Source organism: Symphalangus syndactylus, chromosome 22 (genome assembly GCF_028878055.3).
Source record: "Symphalangus syndactylus isolate Jambi chromosome 22, NHGRI_mSymSyn1-v2.1_pri, whole genome shotgun sequence".
Classification (NCBI taxonomy): domain Eukaryota; kingdom Metazoa; phylum Chordata; class Mammalia; order Primates; family Hylobatidae; genus Symphalangus; species Symphalangus syndactylus.
In genome coordinates, this window is record NC_072444.2 from 24,434,960 (window position 1) to 24,455,614 (window position 20,655).

Here is a 20,655-nt window from a genome sequence, read left to right on the forward strand (position 1 = left end):
TAAGGTGGCTGGGACTCTGGCCTGTTGTTTTCCAGATCAAGTGTTCTCTTTCTTTGTTTGACAGGGTCTCACTGTTGCCCAGGCTGGAGTGCAGGGGCACAATCATAGCTCACTGCAGCCTCAACCTTCCAGGTTTCAGCAATCTTCCCACCTCAGCCTCCCAAGTAGCAAGAACCAGAGGTGCACACCACCCACCACCATACCCAGGTATTTTTTTTTTTTTTTTTTTAAGAGATGGGGGCTCATTATGTTGCCCAGGCTGGTCTCAAACTCCTGGGCTCAAGCGATCCTCCCACCTTGGCCTCCCAAAGTGCTGGATCACAGGTGTGCACCACCATGCCCAGCCCAAGCACTCTCTTCTAATGCATAGCTCCTCATGAATACTTCTGGACCTGGAAAAATGGACTGAGGGACATTGGTGAAACGGCTGCTATGTATCCCTTCAGAAGAACCTGTAATTTTAGCTTTTTCTGCACAGTAAAGGACACTGATCCACTGATCCAAACATATACCCCACTCGCCTCTGCCCCACTTGCCTCTGGTAACTTCTGCCATGACTCTGCCACTACTGGCACCTCCAGGAATAGAGAAGGGATGTGGAAGTTAATCCCCCTCCTTTGAGGATATATGAAGACCGGCTGTGCCTCAATTATCACGGTGGCTTTCGTTTCTAGGAGGAGTGAATGGTTAGGCAGATCGCTGTCTCATGAAACTTGCAGTTAAACTTCGTTTTTTTTTTCTTTTTTTCTGCAGCCTACAAAGTTGGAACTTGCAGTTAAACTTCAATTAGGCTGCCCAATTACTGTCTGCTTTGAGTCAAGCTGCACAACTTTTCTATATCCCGAGTGCCTCATCTATATGGAAATGTAAAACTTCACTGGGCTGAGATGAGGAGTGGCCAGTGCTGACTGTGAATGGCTCCCCAGTGCCTTCATGAGGGCATGGTCTCTGCTGCTGAGGTCCAGATAAGGCTAAGGTGGCAGGCCAGAGGAACCAGACAGAGAAAAATGCAGTGCTGGTCAAGACATGAATCATGTCAGCGTGCAGGTAATAGTAAAGTAAATCTTGAGTCAGCAGGGAAGAAACTATGTGGAATGCCATATCTTGACACTAACTGACTCTGAAACACATATAAGAGAAATCCAATGAGGCCCCTCCCCACAGACCCAGGTAGCAGGGTGCAATGCAGTGGTGCTGGGCACAAGGTCAAGACATAGGCTGGGTCTAAGTCTAGGTCTACCATCTCTGACCAGCTGTGTGGCTGTGGACAAGCTCCATGGCTTCTCTGGACTGTCTTGTCCTCACTTGTAAATCAAGTATGAAGATTAAATGGGATTCCACACGTGGAGGCACAAAGACGATGCCTGGCACATAGCTAAGTTCCTTCCTTTTGGTGTTGCACACACAGTAGTTTCCTTTTACCTGGAAGGTGATTCTCTCTTCTCTTCACCTGGCCAACTCCTACTTCATACTCCAGGCTTCACCTCAAATATTACTTCCCCAGAAAAGCCTGTCTCAATTCCCCTGATCACTAGGTTAGCCACCCTCCTTCTCCCCATCACCTTCTCTGATCATAGTCTCATGGCACCCTCTAAGTCTCCTCTATGTCATTTGTCACAATTTCAGCAAATAAGTGTTTATATAATTTTTTATGTTTGCTGCCCTGCTTGATTATAAGCTCTTTGAGACCAGGGACAGTTTTGGTTTCTGCTATTCCCAACCCTGAGTTCATAGGAAATTTTCAATCACTATTTACTGACAGGGAATGAATAAATGGCTGACAGAAAATCAAACTTCTATGGCAATGTTGAACAACTAATAAAAATGACAAGAATGTCCCTCTCAAAGACATTCTTTCTGCAGTGACTGTGGCTACATTACTTGTGCTCCTAAAAAGAATGAAAAACCTCATCAAGACTTCCAAGCTGACAATGTATAAAATTCAAGCCATTTCTTTCTCGTCAACATTATTAAAACTTCACAGCACAAAATCATCTTTAAAAAATTTATCACATATACCTTGAACCCTTTTTATCAATCAATCCCTTGGCTATTTTGACATTTTAAGAATACACATGCTTCTTTGGGAACTCTTAGGCATCTTCAGCTTTACACTTCATTAAGTCTTATTATCTTAACAAATACTGGAGGTGGACTTCTTGGGCTTCGAGCAGAGATGGAAAAACTAACTGGAAATACTTTTGAAGCCTCCTCACTGCCTGCCCCTCCCCACAACTTCATAAATGCTTCAAAATATACTCAAGGATTGTTTTAGTTTTGTATCTGAGAATAGAATGTAACTTAACTAAAGTAAACCATACAGAGTTTACTCAGCTGCTTCCAGATGGAAGGCATTCTGGCACAGCACACTGCATGGCCCCAGTCCACAATCGGAGCGTTTCCCCTACTGCAGTAATGCGTCTTCAGTAAGTTTTCCTGGTGACAGACAAATGGATTCACTTCAATTGGGGACAATTTCACTTCATATCCTATTTGAGGGAGTGATAGGGTGTGGATGTGGGCCAGGCCCTAGGCATTCTAAAAGGGCGTACTAATTCACTCAGGGAAAATCTATTATCCAGGCAGCAGCAAAATCCTTCTGGGCTTGAGTAGAGTCTAGCGTGGCTGGGCCCTTAACATTCATTATACCCTTTGTTGATAAGAATCCCCAATTAGTCACTCTGGAAAAGGGAGGCTAAAATAGGCCATTCAAGCAAACAGCTACGTTAAAGTGGTTGGGTTCTGTGGGGTTTGGAACCATATGGGCTGTCCCTGATTTCCAGTCTCAGCTGGTATCAAGGCCAGACAGCCATCCCACAGCAGACTTGCCGACCCACTGGGGGGATTGGGGGGTGGCACTTTTCTTTATGAGGTTGGGGCTGGAACTTTCAAGCAGAAGGAAAATTAAGAAGGAACAGACCCATGTGGTGAACAACAACTGTGGGGATTCTAGAACTATACCATGGGGTGTAGGAGTAAGAACCAGACTACAATCTGACAGTTTTCTTCATGGGCATGTGGGGATCTAGTTGGCTTGGTGAACAGAAGAAGCTTCTAACAATTTAATCCTAATTCTGACCTCTCTAGTGGAGAAAAATAACATAATATACTCATATATACCTATATATATAATATGTTATATATACATACATATATAAAATATGCTATATATATATATTTATATGAAAAATTCATGCCAGGTTTCTGTACCTCATTTTCATGTTTTTATATTAGGGAGATCAGAAATTTCAGTTACAAGTATTCGAATTAAAAACCCTATAACTAAGAAAGTACACAATTAAACACATCAGTATGGGTTAGGAGAAGCAGCAGACCTAGCCTGGAAACTGCAAAAGCCACTCTTCCCACACCACTGACCTGGGGCCGCTGAGTGTGGCTGTGTCTCTCACCGCCTGGGCTGTTTCTGATGCAAAATCCAAGGCACCTGCCACTGGCTTGGTTACAGTGCCAACAAGCCCTTTTCCAAGGCCAGATATGAAACCGCTGACACCCCCTTCTGTTTTCACACCTTCCACTGTCGAAGTTATAACACTGGTCAGTCCACCAATGATACCTAGTGAAAAAGACAAGGGCTGTTGTAACCTGACAAGGACAAAAGTAAAAGCATTTAAAGCCAAACCCCTTGATTACGGAATGATAACTTAAGGCCATTCTATTAATCTCTGTGCCAGAGAGGCCACAGACAGGCCAACTGACCGAAGAGGATCCTGCAGATTTGCCCATTAAGTTCAGAGTCAGAGGATATATGTTACATGTTAGTCAGAAGTAAAATGTGTTCCAGTTCAAAAAAAAAAAAAAAAATCAAAGAAAAGCTGAGAGGTTAACAATGGCCAATTTTTCGATCCCAGAGCTTGGGCAGCCTATGGACGATCAAGAGAGGATACAGATAGAGGATTAAATCAACAGGAGACTAGAAAATTGGGCCTTTGGGGAAAGTTTGAAGATGATGGCATCCTATGAAATACAAGGCAGAGGCTGGGCGCAGTGGCTTACGCCCGTAATCCCAGCACTTTGGGAGGCTGCAGAGGGCAGATCACGAGGTCAAGAGATCGAGACCATCCTGGCCAACATGGTGAAACCTCATCTTTACTAAAAATACAAAAATTAGCTGGGCATGGTGATGCGTGCCTGTAGTCCCAGCTACTCGGGAGGCTAAGGCAGGAGAATTGCTTGAACCCAGGAGGCGGAGGCTGCAGTGAGCCGAGATTGCACCATTGCACTCCAGCCTGGTGACCGAGCAAGACTCTGTCTCAAAAAAAAAAAAAAAAAAAAAAAGAAAGAAAGAAAGATATATAAGGCAGAGAGAGATAACTAAATGTAGTTGTTTCTTAGTATCCATGTGGGATTGATCCAGGATCCCCTGCAGATACCAAAATCCTAGGATGCTCAAGTCCCTTACATAATGTGCTGTAGGTGTTTGCATATAACCTACACACACTGTCCTGTATACATTAAATCACCTCTAGATTATTTATAACAGCTAATACAATGCCCACATATCACTTCGTTTGTGTGGAGTCAATACAGTATTTGAAACGTGTGGCAAATTCAAATTTTGCCTTCTGGCACTTTGTGAAATCTTTTTTTTTCCCAAATATTTTCCATCCATGGTTGGCTGAATCTGTGGATATGGAGAGCTGATGGTATACATTTGCGGTTTTCAAAGAACACTATGGGGGTGACTGGCCAACCCCACTGGATGCTTGAAATAAGGTAAAAGCTACTGCATGCTTTGATGAAATTCGGTATCGGCGATTACATAAACCTTCATGAAGAGCACCCCAAAAAGCTGTGAAAGCTGGCTAGGACCCTCAATGGAGTCAGTTCAAAAGACCAATCTGGGTCAAAAAGACATTCCAAACATTTTGCAAGTTGACAGCAATGGCTGAAAACACCTTAGAAGAGGCCAGAAGCTGGCAGAGGCTGAAGAGGTCACAGTCACTGAAGGGAAGAGGCAGCCCGTCCGGGGAGCATCTCCAGGACCTGTGCCAGGGACACTCACAGGATGTTTACCCTCTGACAGTGGGGTGTGAGGAAGCTCTCTAGACTCTTCAGCTCTAGTGAGACAAATTGGTAAAGGAAACTCCTTGGGTGAGAATGTACTAACAATTCACAACATTTCTTTTGGATTCTGGGTAAATTTGCTCCAGTGAGGCAATATCTCTTTCCCAAACTTTTTTTTTTTTTTTTAAGAAACAGGGTGTCCATCTGTCACCCAGGCTGGAGTGCAGTGGCATGATTACCGCTTGCTGCAGCCTTAAACTCCTGGGCTCAAGCGATTCTCCCTCTAGGTCTTCCAAAGTACCGGGCTTACTGTCCTGAGCCACTGCACCCAGCCCTTTCCCAAACTTTTGAACAAAGTTCTTGGCAGAGCACACACAGAACAGGAATTCAGACTGGGACCTGAGAGACAGAACATGACTGAACCTGGGTCCAGCAGGGCCTGCAGAGAGAACTGAGCACAATTCCCAGTTCTTACACCAAGGGGATTGAGTGGATTCTGGTTCTTATTATCTTCTAAAGGTCTTTTCATCCTAAGGGAAGACTCTCACTCCAGGATACTGCCTTCATATAACCCAGAGCTCAGTGGATCCTCTTTGGATAAAGCCACTGGCTCCCAGAGAGGCTGTACATATTATAGGAATGATTCTTGATGGGAGGTAATTTTGCAGCTTTGAACCAATCATGCATTTTCTCAGCACATTTGTGTGTTCATCCAGAAAGTGAGGAGAGCCATGCTCTCTCCACGTTGCAAGGATGCTGGCCAGATAAAGGCCACCATACATAACAAAGCATTTTATATTCATTTTAAAAGTCTTCTAAGAGTCCAATGTACTGTCATTACTGTTACTAGAAAGAATGATTAAACCTTAACCCCAAATGATTGCCCAACACTCAACTTTTAAAATCCATAAACAAATTACTTTCAGCCAAATTTCACTTCTGGCCTGACGTCTCCTTAGGGACAGCTCCCTTTATGGTTGGGCAGCCTTAGGAAAAGCAAAGGCATTTTGATCCAAATCTCACCATTAGGAAAGCTGATAAACAAAAACTCTATTCTAAACGTGTCCTAAGCACAAATAGAAATATAATTTTTTACTGTCTATATTCCTTCCTCTTCTTCCAAATGCAGATAATTAATACTGATCAGTCTTGATATGACTCTGATAGCTTTGGATGGTTCCTAAGGATCTGGTACAAAGAGTTTAATTTACTAAGCCTTCTATGCATGATATATGTGCCAAGTGTCATGTGAGGTACACAAAGATAAAGGTGAATGCAAAGTGGTCTTTCTCCCCTCCTCACATTCTCAATCTATCAGATGTACACAGCTGGTGACATACACAACCCAGACTGTGCTCTGTCATTAACTCTAACAGGGACAATAGAGCTGGGAAAATGTACTGAGTTGGGACTTACAGGCTGAGTAGGATTTTGATAGACAAGGAAGTGAGGCAGCGGAGGCAGAGCAGAAGGACCATGTGTGAGCAAGGACTTGGAAGCACACCTGGGAAGCAGTACATAGCTCTGTGTGGCCAAAGTGCAACATGGCTGAGGGATGGTGGTTGGAAAATTGGCTGGATTTATAGTTCCAAGGGCCTTGGATGCTGTACTAAGAAATTGTTAAGAAAAATGCAACAAAAGGCAAATGACTCAGAATTAAAGCATTAAAAGAATTCAAAGTCAGAAACCAAATGCATTCATGCCATCCCAACATCTCTTAGGCAGATAAATTTATAATTTTAGTGAATGCACATTTATGCAAAACTAAAAAACACCTGGGCTACAAACCTGGCCACAGATTCCCCATTTCAATTTCTTTGGAAGGAATGATCAGTAAGAAGGCAGAGGTTACAATTCTAAGAAGAGAAGTAGCAGCTACAATTCTAAGAACAGGTCTGGTTGATTACACCTTATGATACTTTGAGAACAGAAGCCAGAGAACGAAAAGGAATTGCAATGTGCACAACATTCAGAAAACGAATGAGGAGTTCTCACCGGCTGTGGTATTTCAACTGCAAGGAGGATAAAGTAAGAGAGCTTGGAAGGCTATCAGGTACACCAACACAGGATTTCCTCTGTTGTCAGCTTTTTTTTTTTTGAAATGGAGTCTTGCTCTGTTGCCAGGCTGGAGTGCAGTGGCACAATCTCAGCTCATTGCAACCTCTGCCTCCAGGGTTCAAGCAATTCTCCTGCCTCAGCCTCCCAAGTAGCTGGGATTACAGGCGTGTACCACCACGCCCAGCTAATTTTTGTATTTTTGGTAGAGACGGGGTTCCACCATGTTGGCCAGGCTGGTATCAAACTCCTAACCTCAAATGATCCACCCGCCTCAACCTCCCAAAGTGCTGGGATTATAGGAGTGAGCCACTGTGCCTGGCCTAATTTTTGTATTTTTAGTAGAGGCGGGGTTTCACCATGTTGGCCAGGCTGGTCTCAAACTCCTGACCTCATGATCCGCTCTCCTAGGCCTCCCAAAATGCTGGGATTACAAGCATGAGCCACTGCGCCCAGCCCAGCTTTCTTTTTTTATAGCTGCAATCAGATTGATACAAAGGCGCCTCTGAGGACCAGCAGCAGCAGAGCCTGATGTCACCCATGACTTACCATGAGCCAGGCCATGGATGCCGGCTACAAGGTGTTCACCACTTGTGGCTGCGTGGTACCTGATGTACTCCCGCTCTGACTGATGCCGATTGTCCATCGTCTTCCCTAAGCCATCTGATAATGTTCCAGCAAACTAGAAGGAGTTAAAAACAGGAAAAGAGTTTTAAAGTCTTAGCACTATTTTTACTATTTGAATTACTTTAAATAAATTTAAATTAAATACATTTAGATAAGCCCATGCTGGTCTGCAGTGGTGTGATCTCATCTCATTGCAACCTCCGCCTCCCAGGCTCAAGTGATTCTCCTGCCTCAGGCTCCCGAGTAGCTGAGATTACAGGTGTGTACCACCACACCTGGCTAATTTTTGTATTTTTAGTAGAGATGGGGTTTCATCATGTTGGTCAGGCTAGTCTTGAACTCCTGACCTCAAGTGATCTGCCCACCTAGGCCTCCCAAAGTTCTGGGATTATAGGCGTGAGCCACTGTGCCTGGCCAATAATTTAAATATAAATAAATTTAAATATTTTAAATGCAGTTACCTATACTGCCTGCCCCAGGTGAGTGGTTCTCAAAAGGACTGGACACATACAAATTGGGGGATGCATACAATGGAGGACACTAGGCTTTGCAAAGGAACTACTAAAAATATTTAATGACATTCACTTTCCAGAATACTACTCCAAATTTACTGAAAAAATCAGAGGTATAACAAAATAGTCTTGAGGGAGGAGAAGTGAGCTTCAGGACTGTATCATGGTAAGAACATAGGCTCTTTGCCCTAAGAATCAGTGGAATTCAAAACAGGAAATGTGTCAGATTGTTGCTTTAGGGTTTGGTATCAAATATTTGGAGACATCAAACTCCCTCCAGTAATGCTCTCTTTCATTTATTCAATAATTACTGAGTACCTATGAGGTGCCAAGCTCCATTTGTCAAAAGCCAAAAACGAAATCAATGGAAAGATTAACAGGTTAGGTTACCTTTCATAGGAGGTGGCAGACTTGAACTCATGATTTCAAATGCAAACCCACCCTTTCCACAATTCAGAGATTTTATTTATCCTGGCATACTTTAACCAGAAAAGCTGTCTCATCCATCAAAGCTGGGATAAAAAGGACATAAAACTCTGTTTTGTCACAAGACAATCTGAAAAGGTTTAAAGTGACAGTTAATAAACCACAGAGTACTTATCCTCATCATTCAGGCATAAAAAGAGAAGGATATCAAATATATAATTAACCTTCTCAGGAAGGATCTACCAAAACAAGTGGTTTAAGTGCCAATGACCCAGGACTAACCTCTTAGAAAACTCACAGGAATGTTCCTTAGATACAAGGCTCAGGGGAAAGCCTCAAGGCAAGCTGCCTGCCTGGAAGGCCCAGGAACTGGGTGGCCATCTAGGGGCCTATTTCATTCTCCTTTGGCAAGGGGGTTAGGGTGCGTGTTACACAGATCAGATCTGCCCTGGAAACCTCAGTCATGAGGATTCTTGACACAAGTGACACGTGAGTTCTGGGCACAGAAGAGGGACTAGTGAACACAGCAGTAATTCCACGTAAAGCAACAGTTCCTGGAAGAAGCTATGGGCAGACTCATGCCTTTTACTCAGTACAAATATTTTACAACCTAGGGCAGTGATTCCTGACCTTTCTGGAGACGTAACCCCTATCATTATGTTTGCTTTCTGCCTTGCCTTCTATATCACTGCCTGTCTAATGAGAGAATTAAAGTTAATGAGAATTAATAACTTCCTTTAGGACAACTGGAAACACCACACGATGCTGCAAAGCTAGCACCGTGAATCACTAAGGAGTGGCTTCAGTCAGAGACCCCATCTGAGAGTTACCACAGTATAGGAGAAGGGCCACAAGCTGGGGCATCTGACCAAATCCGGCTTCGGTCCTCCCTCGACCATTCTGGTAACTACATGACCCTGAGCAAGGTCACCTATCTCTGAGCCTCCTCTGCATCTGAAGAATAGTGAGAGTACCTACTTTGTCATGTGGCTGGGAGCATTCATGACAATGGCTCGGGGGCCTGGTATCTAGTTAGCATTCTTACTATTCTTTTTTTTTTTTTTTTTTTTTTTTGAGACAGAGTCTCGCTCTGTCGCCCAGGCTGGAGTGCAGTGGCGCAATCTCGGCTCACTGCAAGCTCCGCCTCCCGGGTTCACGCCATTCTCCTGCCTCAGCCTCTCCGAGTAGCTGGGACTACAGGCGCCCGCCACCACGCCCAGCTAATTTTTTTGTATTTTTAGTAGAGACGGGGTTTCACCGTGGTCTCGATCTCCTGACCTCGTGATCCACCCGCCTCGGCCTCCCAAAGTGCTGGGATTACAAGTGTGAGCCACCGCGCCCGGCCCGCATTCTTACTATTCTTATTACTCTGCTACTAGTCCAAGGAGGAACATGCTGCAGTGTTTGAGGGAAGCCTGTCGAAGGTTTGGAATTATGGTCATTTGCACTACAGTTTAACATAATAAAATCCTCTCTTTCCAGCAGATAAACACCAGCCTCCCAAGTAAGTTTTTGGAGTGGTACCACTTACAAAATTAGAGTGTTGGACTCCACGATTTCCAAAATCCTTTCCAGCTCTGGCACTGTGTGACCTACAACCCAAGGTAGAATGTCTTTACTAAGTACTTCCTCTGAGCCCAGGACAGATTTAGGTACTGCTGAAGACACAAACAAACAGCAGCCTTGAACCCTGCCCTCAAGATCTGATAGTCTCTTTGAGAAGGTAACAATCGTATACACGAAACAGTCAGCAGGAACCCAGGACACAAACTACACAGAAAGGAAATGTGACCTTTGTTTTGGAAAGAATCAATAAGAGTCCCTGCTATGTTTAGAATTAAGTAGGCTGCCAGTGTTCTTCAGGTTCTGGACAAAAACGTGTCTCTCTGGTGCCCCAGACGCTGTGAGAACCACAGTTATGTGACCTGTGCCCATGTCCTGTGTGTCTCCAGGGGACACAACTCCACCTGAAGAGACCCAGGAGCACCGCAGCCAATTCAGGGTCTTATTCAGGTCTTTCCTGTTTCTCTCAAGCTCTTACATTCTTTGTAAGAGCTTACATTCTCTTTCTTGGAAGACAGATTGGGTAAAGTGCTTTTTACCTATTGCTGGCAGCTAACTAGGAGGAAGTTAAAAATCCCGTAATACTTCCCCCCCGCCCACCAAGAGAATATGGGAGAATAATCTAGGCAGAATACCCAATATCACTCCCTCTTCTTCTACTGCCATCAATTAATATCCAAAGTTGATGAGTGAGCCTATGCCAAAAGCTTAATTTCCAACTAAGTCTGCTGTGGCAGCCTCAGCTCCCCAGCACCAACTGGGTCCTGGGTGTTCTCTGTACAAAGACAATGTATTGAACCAAGGAGGATGGGATAAGATGACCTAAGACATCGCTCTTCCCTCTAATGCTGGATTCTTCCATAAGATGAAGACCTTTGCCATGGAAAGGTACCTACACCTATCTCAACTTACTGCAGGAATTCTGAATACCTGTTTCTCTATCCATAAATAATTGCTTGTGCAAGCCAACTGGACTTGTCCTTTGGCACTTGTTAACAGTCAACCATTACAAAAGTCTTCACCCCTAGAAATACAGCTTTGAGAACCTAGAAAACTTGAGTGGATGTTGAAATCTATGATCCAACCAAACCTGTATTGATGAGTAGTTAATCAGATTTTACTGTGAAAGATGTTTTACAGAAACTAAACCAAAGCCAGCCAGATGATGGATACAGTGGTAAAGGTAGGGCCCTGGGCCAGTTCACTGCACTCTGAGTATTGAATCCAGACTACCATAAAGCATGTGGCCTCCTTTTACTATGGAGGCATTTACTTAGGCATCCTTAATTCTACCCCATTCCCCACCTCAGTGGGAAGGTAAGTCCTGCCCAGCTGTTATTTCTCCCTCAAAGACAGCAGAAAACACGTGGGCTGTGGAGGCAGGGAATTCCAGTGGTGCTCATCATGGGTGCCCTCTGGCCTTGCTCTTCTCTGAAGCTTGGAAGCACTATTTTACCCAGGTCCTTGACTTTGAAGATGGTCATCAAAACAGGGCAGAGATACCCAAAAGAGCTACACCATCATGTAGGAGTGACTGGCCCAGGCCATCATTCATGATCCCATCCTCCCACTGTCTTGTGACAAGTAAAGCCTGGAGGTAGAGGTCCAGATTATTCAGACGAAGGAGAAATGAGTCCCGATGTGAGCAAGTACAAATCCACTACACATCCAGTCAACCAAGCAATCCAACATGTGCAGAAGCCCTACTTGTATGGCAGGCTAGAGACAGAGAATCAGAAATCAGAAGTGGTTTCTGTCTCTTGCCTTCAAGACCTCAGTAGGGAAGTATGGATGTGGCATAATAGAAAGATAATCACACCTGAGTTTGAATTTTGACTATGACACCCAACAGCTATGAGATCACAGACAAATAATCTTTGCGGGCCTCTGTTTTCCTCCTTTTCAAAATGGGGATACAAATATTCCCTACAAAGATGCTGTAAGGATTAGGTAATACATGTAAGGCACATAGCACACAGCCTGATACATATGAGACATTCAATAAGAACAGTATTATGTTACCTAAATTTTGACTTCTTCATATGCAAAATGGGAATAATCGGATTCTGCAGGATTGTCTTGAGGATTCAGGGATAGTGTGCACGTAAAGCATCTGGCATGGCATATCCCCCCTAGCAAAGCGGAAGCTATCTGTAGCGGGCATAACAGCACCAGGGTGTGCTAGGCTTTTAAACTGGGAAAGCGACTAGCAACTGGAAGGTAATCTGCAGACAATTTGTAACTCTTTGGTTATAATACCTTAATACCAGAAGGAGCATTTGCAGAGACTTAAGTCTGCCTAACTCATTTTGCAGCAATCTCAAGTCCACAAAATACTTAAGGCTTCAAGCGCATGTTGTTCTAGCTAAAATGAAAGGTTCCAAGGAACAAAATGTCCTTCAGAAAATCTGCTGTTACACTCACAAAGACAATGATTTTCCCCTTCCTTTCACTTCAACACACGCCATACTTGTGAATTCTGGCCACAGTCCAAAGTCATTAACTTCTATAAAGCAATATTTTCAGCAAGAGGGTAAAAATCTCAGAAGTACTTCAAGATGCCAGTTCTACTGAATAGCTAACACACACTCTGTCAACACCCCCTTCCCAAAATAATCTCATTGTCTACACAAATGGAGACACTGCAAATTAGCTTGGGTTTTGGGCCTGGCTCTGAAGGGCTGATTTTATAAAACCTAAATTCAAGTAGACACTGGAATGGGGCAAGGGAAAAAATTCACACTGTGTTCCTCTATTCTGTCTGATCAGTTTACCTGACCCTTTTATGATCTTCAGCAAGCATGGGGTGCCAAAGGCATTTGGCCAGTGTAACAGGAGCTGGGGCTTGAATTTCTCTCCCTTCTCTTGGGTTCTTCTTTCACAGTTATTTACCTAATAGAAATTTCCTCTTTAATATCTTTGCCTCACTGAGTAATTGCTGGTGGCAGTATCTTCCTTGTCACCAGGGAAGATGATAACCAAATGAAACAGGAAAAGAAAGAGAAGTGGCAGGACTCCATAGCGTGATGGAGAAGTTTTATATTCTTCCAAGTACAGATGCTCCTTGACTTATGATGGGATTACATCTGGGTAAGCCCATTTTTAAGTTGAAAAGGCTGCAAAAATGAATTTCATACACCTAACATATCTAAACATGCCCAGAACACTTATATTAGCTGACAGCTGGGCGAAGTCATCTGGCCGCAGGACCCACTGTAGAGTATTTGTTCCCTCTTCATGATCACGTGGCTAACTAGGAGCTGTGGCTGCTGCTGCCCACCACTGCGACAGAATCGGATCACATGTCACCAGCCCAGGAAGATCAAAACTCAAAATCTGAAGTACAGTTTCTACTGAATGCATATAGCTTTTGCGTCATCGTCAAGTCAAAAAATCTTAAGTTAAACCACCACAAGTCAGAGACTATACAAGGTTGTACAGCTGCAAACCTCAGCTACCAGCACAGCTCTAATTCTAACCAGCATTGTCTGCAATAAGCTATGTTTGAACCCATAAATTTGGAAAACCCAACTATCTATTGTGCCTCTAAGTAAGCCTGCCATGAACTTTGTGGGAGCTGCCATGATGTAGTCAAACAAGCAGGAGCAAAGGAATCAAATCTTACCCTGACAAGTTACCAAACACGCATGCTGGTGGAAGAGGCTTAATTTCTCTGAACCTCAGTTTATCCATCTGCTAAAATCACATACTTTCTATTTTTTTGCTGGCTGAGTCTCGGTCTGTCACCCAGGCTGGAGTGCAATGGTGCAATCACAGCTCACTGCAACCTCCACCTCCTGGGTTCAAGCGGTTCTCCTGCCTCAGCCTCCCGTAGCAGGGATTACAGTTGTGTGCAACCACGCCTGGCTAATTTTTGTATTTTTAGTAGAGACAGGGTCTCACCGTGTTGGCCAGGCTGGTCTTGAACTCCTGGCTTCAGGTGATCTGCCTGCCTCGGCCCCACAAGGTGCTAGGATTACAGGCATGAGCCACCGAGCCTGGCCTGCAAAGGACTGTTTTGAAGAGTTAAGAGGATAATTAATGCAAAATGTTTGGTGTAGCATTTGGCCAACACTTTTTACAAGTTTCTTAGAAGTAGTATGGGACTTTCAACTTCAGAGTCATTTTCAACTCTGCTGGTATACTACTAGGAAAACCACCTTCGAGTCATGTAAGACCTAAGTCACTTCAGAACGAAAGTCTTCACCACTGACTTCTGTTTGACACTGTCAAAATATCCACAGTTAAAAAGTATTCTGAGTGTGAGTTTTGCCTTGATGTTGAAGAACCCTTTCGTGATACTCATAAACAGAGAAGAGTTAAAGGAAAATGTGACCTGAAAAGCAGTGAATATCTATTGTTGATAAAAGGCAAACCAAACGGCTAGTCCTCACTCAGCCAAATCACGAAGGGGTGGTGAGACTGGGAAGAGGATTAAAAAAAAAAAAAAAAAGGCACGGAACAAGTTGAGGTTTGGCAAGAAGGAAGCATTTCTGGATTCCAGATTTCTACCCACTAGAAGAGGAGTGCGTTTGTCTGTTTTCAGTTCTACTTGGTTATGGATTATGTATAGCCCTTAAGGCAAAGAGAAAAGAAGGGGAGGAATCCAGAAAGCGGACCCTGAATAAAAACAATAGAGGCATTTTAAAGTTGGGACTGACATCCTAATTCCAGTAATATGCCTAAGCCAATGACCTTGCTTTTTTTTTTTTTCCTGGTCTCTGGAGATCTAAAAGCCCTCCTACCCTAAGATGCACACCATGTTGCTATTTCACGGATAAACACTTATCAGGCAACAGACACTCCTTTTTCAGTTAAGAAACAAAGTTATCTAAAGCCACCCAGAATTATCTCAGCACACAAGGTTGAAACACATGCAAGGAAGTCAGGCCTCAGGACTGTCCTGCTGTCTTAACTAACCCAAGACACACGCCTGCTGAACTGGCAAGTTTCTCTTGCTATTCTGCAACTCTGACCCAGTTGTGAACTCAGATGCTGTTTCAGATTAATCTGGAAGCTCAGAGTGGTTTGAAGCATTCCCATAATAGGATTTTGCTTTTTCCTTAAAAAGGATTGGTGGAGTATGCTATAAAGTGAAAAGCACAGAAATAAGCAGGATGTACACAGGTAGAATCAAGACAACGGATCTTCAACAGAGAAGTCAGGGCTTAGTCAAATCCTATTTTCTCTATAGTTTTTCTACATTGAGTATAAAGAATTATGAAGGAAGGATGAATCCTGAAGCCCAGCTGTGGACGGAATTGTGTCCTGCCTTTCAGCTCTTCATCAGCTAGGACCCAGTGTAAGACTTTTTGGCAGAAGGGGTGCATGCTCATGTTGAAAATGCGAGGCCCCTACTTGTCCGTTGCTGAAAACCCCATAAAGCGTGCAGAGGGAAGCCTGAAGATAGGTTTCCCTACAGTTAGTACTGGCCATGGGGAATATGCCTTCCCACCCCATGAGAGCTCCAGTTTTGCCGTCCTAACAAGGTTTTTCAATATGCATAAATAGCTTGTGCCTCAGTACTGAACCAGGAGATAGATTATAATGCAGGAAAAAAATTCCCTCTATGGTGGTCACACTACAAAGCCTGATTTGGCAGATAACTTATTTCAACTCCAAGAAAGCACACAGGCTTTCAAAAGCAGAGTCCTGATGCCAAGTCTGTCATTAGTATCAGCTGGGTGAACATGAGCAAAAGACACACTCTCTTTAGGATCAGTGTCCTCATCTACAAAACAGGGAGAACACCACCCATGGAGTTACCCACGGAGACCTTGGTTACGAAAGCACTTGGAAAAAAACACAAATCAAAGGGTTATTACTGGAAATTCTATCCTTTCTTCCAATGAGTGCTCTCCGGCTCCCTCCTCTTTCTCCCCCACTGAATCTTGCATGTCTCATCCTAAACTACGGAGATCACCTCACGCCCATTCTGGAACAAAGGAAAGCATAAATATGTCAATTAAAATCGCAAAATACAGAACTCTAGAAGAAACCGAACATTCCTCAACAGAAAAGAAGCTCAAGATGATCTCCTTCCTAGTCACAAGAACTCCATTCTTACAAAGTACTTTGTATTTATTTCAAATGAATAAATATATTCACTTTAATGCCAAAGGCTTAGAAGAAAGGAGGTTGGTGACGTCAGAGAGAATAATCACAGATGCTGGGCACCAGTATAAGCTGAGCTTCTTGTGGCAAAAGTAAATAGGTTTCAAGGGTTTGGAATAAGTTTTTTGAGGTTTTTAGAAAGAAATCCGTTTCCAACTATTTCTTTAAATAAATTAAGTTTTAGATGAGTGTGTAGCAGAGTAGGTAAGGGCAAACTTCCAAGTACTGAAGACCACAGTGGAACTTCTGGAATCATAAGCATCAGCCAACAATGTTCGTCACGTGCCAGCCACTGTCTTTGGGGCCTCTCATCAATGAAATATTTAACTAGCTTAATCCTCACAACAATCCTGTGAGGTAGTATTATTATGCTCATTTTACAGATAAAGCTGGAAAGACCATGAGCATTTCCAGCAAAAGTCTGCTAAGTATCTATGTGTGATACTGGGTAACTTAGAGAGGTAACCCAACCATGACTTTTGCTATTGTCTTCATAGAAAAATTCCTTCCTAAATGCCAGTGAAAATTATACAGAATCATCAGGCGTATCTCTTTTCTCTCCCAAGTAGCAGAACTGACAAAGGAAGGCAGGTGACAAAAGTATATTAAAAAATTTCTGAAAAATTACATGCAAATATCTGGACAAGAAAGAGGAGTCAGGCTCCAGTGTTCTTTCTTGATCCATATCCCTAACTCAGACACCTGGCCCACTTCCATCACCCAGACCTTTCCAGAGGCCACTTGGCCTAGAATCTACTTCTTTTCCCGAAGCTACTACTCTGACAATCTGAAACAGGCCCTGAAGAAATAGGAGGCTTGGTACATGTCCGTTACATGGATCACATCATACCACACCAGCTTACATTACTAGTATGTACCATTTATACTAGGAAGAAAGATGGAGGCCAGGAGATTAGGACCAGTGATTTCAAGAGGTGCTGCCTATGGAGGAGAGGTCTCCTCTTCCACCCCAGTGTCTCACAGGACAATGATTTCCTGAAGGAGGTAGAGCACCAAAGCTAAAACATTTGCTTAGTTAGAGCTGGTCTGGTCAAGCAAACTAACTCCAAAAGAAGCTACTGCTCTGGAAAGGCCTGTTTCATGTACCAGTAATGGACATATATGGAGATACAAATATAGGGGGATATGGAGAGAAGAGGAGTATGGAGGGAAAGCAGGCAAAACCAACCATGCTCCTAGGGTAAAAAAAGGATTTTGAAAGTTCATCTGGTTCAATCTTCATTCCTCTTGATCTTTGCCATTGTTCATTCTTTTTTTTCTTTTTTGAGAGGGAGTCTTGATCTGTCACCCAGGCTGGAGTGCAGTGGCATGATCTTGGCTCACTGCAACCTCCGCCTTCTGGGGGTCAAGCAATTCTCCTGCCTCAGCCTCCTGAGTGACTGGGATTACAGGCACACGACACCGTGCCTGGCTAATTTTTGTATTTTCAGTACAGACGGGGTTTCACACCATGCTGGCCAGGCTGGTCTCAAACTCCTGACCTTGTGATCCACCCGCCTTGGCCTCCCAAAGTGCTGGGATTACAGGTGTGAGCCACCATGTCCAGCTGATCTTTGCCAGTCTTCTGCTATTCAAAATACCCCTGACCCATCTAAGAGTAATACACCATTCACAGTGGAAACTAAGCTATTGTTTCTAACAACTAACTTTTTATGGTGGTGGGTAGGATAGACCTGCATTTTGGGAAAGCTGCATATGCAAAGCAGATACTTCACTTCTAGCAATACCCAGGGAAGTTATTTATACACAGGTGTCATGTATCTGGGTAAGACCACCAATTGGGAACTGGTCTTTAGCATCTGGGAGAACAAAGAAGTTGAACCTGTCTTTTGCGGAGGAGGTAGAATGGGAATGGGAGGTAGTTCAAATCTAAGGTACTTAAATTAAGTCCTGTCTCATTTCTTTAGAAAACTGGCTTGATCCCAGGCTCAAATGAAAGGTCAAAAGAAGGTTCTTTTGAAAATGAACTCAAATGTTCCCCTCTTTCAGATGGGCTAAAATAGAAATAAACTTGCAGCTTAGCTACTTCCCAACAGTTCCTCAGAAACTTCTGGTCTTTGCCTAGGATTTGCCTAGGATGTTCCTTGGATTCCTCAGTGGCCTTTCAGTCAGCATTCCAACCTTTGCTATCTCTCAATCCACAAACGGTGACCTGGGAAAGGACATTAAAAATTCACACCCATCTACTTCCAGCAGATCTGGTGTCTTGAGCCTGAATTAGTCATCTCCAGGTTAACTGATTTCAGGTCTGAAAAGTCCTGGACTATGGAAGAGAACAGAATCCACTTAACTCAACATCTGCCCTTTCCAAAGGTGGCTACATGGCCTATCCTGATGCCTTTTGTTGATTTTAAAAGAAAACCTTCAATGACTAGAAAGATAGGAAAATGAGAGATCTGGATCAATGTACTTTTTACTTAGAAGAGAACTAATTAACCCTTGTTTATGAAAAAGATTCACCGACTTTCCTGCTTAAGCAGAACGGATTCTTCAGGACTCAGTTTCCTTTAAGTCCTTTGTTGTGATTCCAGGGGTTGAAGCTGATTACTTTCTACCTCACACACACTGTCTCTGACCTCCTCTTTCTATCGTCCATCCCAAGAAAAAGAATCCTTCCTCTAGACTCTTCCCTTTAAGCATCAGGCTTTGATCCTTTCAAAAATACAAGTCCCTCTGGGAAACTCCTGCTAATATTTACCCCTTGCCGCAAATAAAAGGTTAAAAATGCAGGGGAGGTATGCATGGGGGATAATTTAAAAACTGGGTATCTGAGGTAGAAGGGAAAGAAGAAGTTTAACTCCTCTCTGGAGAAAAATAATATTGGCCAGAACCTCTAAAATCTTTCTTATACAATGTCAGGCATTCAATTAAAATTTCCAGATATGTAAGAAAACAGGACTAAATGACTGAAAACTAAGAAAAAAAAGACAAGATTAATCACTGGTATAGTATGATTACTATCTTCAGAAGAAAAATAAGATGGAGAGTTTTACCAGAAAACTAACATTAAGATTTTAGTAAATGGTGAAACAGCAGAGTCGACAGGATTAGCAAACTAGAAAATGAGTCAGTAAAAAATATCCAGATGAAACATGAAGAAAAACCAAGGGGGTGAAAATACAGAAAAGTGCGTGAGAGGGGTAAGTAGCATGGTAAAAAAGGTCCAAATTCTGCATAACTGGAGTCACAGAAGGAAAAGAAAGAAAGCAAAAGGGGGCAGAAACAATATTTAAAGTGACGCTGGCCAAGTTTCCCAAAATTGTCCAAAGACTTCACTACAAATTCAAGAAGTTCTACAAATCCCAAGCCTGAGAATCATATCGAGGCATATTATTAATAGAAACTAAAAAACAAAGAGTAAATCTTAAAGTTGTCAAAGAAAAAAAAAGGACACATTACCTTTGAAGGACGAACAATAATACTGAAAGCTGTTTCAAGAGAAATGGACGGAACAACAATGGGATGATATCATAAAAGACTGAAAGAATAAACATAGTAAAAACATCTTTCAAAAATATAGGGGAAAGAAAGATGTTTCCTGAAGCTGGGCACAGTGGCTCACAGCTGTAATCCCAGCACTTTGGGATGGGCGGGCGGATCACCTGAGGTCAGGAGTTCAAGACCAGCCTGGCCAACATGGTGAAATCTCGTCTCTAAAAAAATATACAAGTTAGCTGGGCATGATGGCGGGTGCCTGTAATCCCAGCTACACAGTGGGCTGAGGTGGGAGAATCGTTTGAATCCAGGAGGTGGAGGTTGCAGTGAGCCGAGATTGTGCCATTGTACTCCAGCCTGGGCAACAGCGCGAGACCGTCTCAAGAAAAAAAAAAAAAAAGAAAAACAAATCTGAGATAATTCATTGCTATAAGAGCCACAAAAGGAAGTTCTTTAGCAGAAGGAAAAGGGTCCAGATGGAGGCATGGATAGGCAAAGAAAAGAATAAAAGATGCGGACAGGATAAATATGTGTAGAGATCTAAATGGATATCAATTATTTAAACCAAAAAAAAATCATGTTTTGTGAGGGTTAAGCATAATGTAAGTAGAACTAAAATACATGACAATAATAGCAAAAAAGACAGGAAAAGGCAAATGGAGGTCAAGTGGTATAAGGACTATGCATTGCCTGGGAGGCAGGAAAAAAAGAAACAGAAGCAAAATAAAGATGGGACCAAAAAATACTCTCTAATCAAGTAACTCCCATAATGGAGAGACTTTTATATGTGTTCCAGGAAACATGAACAAGGATGTTTGTAACAACATCAGTTCATGCCAGCAAAAACAATGGAACAGTCCAAATGTCTAATAGTAAA

General features: G+C 43.0%; 1 protein-coding gene across 5 annotated transcripts in view; it reads right to left on the bottom strand.

Annotated features, from left to right (window-relative positions):
• The window catches only part of VPS13D (vacuolar protein sorting 13 homolog D), a 294,776-nt gene that overhangs the window by 50,197 nt on the left and 223,924 nt on the right, over window positions 1-20,655 (bottom strand). For 4 of the 5 annotated variants that reach the window (XM_055261411.2, XM_055261410.2, XM_055261409.2 and 1 more), the window contains 2 exons: window positions 7,630-7,762; window positions 3,379-3,574 (listed from right to left, as the gene is read on the bottom strand). In XM_055261411.2, coding sequence (XP_055117386.1) covers window positions 3,379-3,574; window positions 7,630-7,762 — 329 coding nt within the window. Of the gene's footprint in view, window positions 1-3,378; window positions 3,575-7,629; window positions 7,763-10,176; window positions 10,238-20,655 lie in introns of those variants that run through there. The other variant, XM_063631783.1, reaches the window with a different exon arrangement.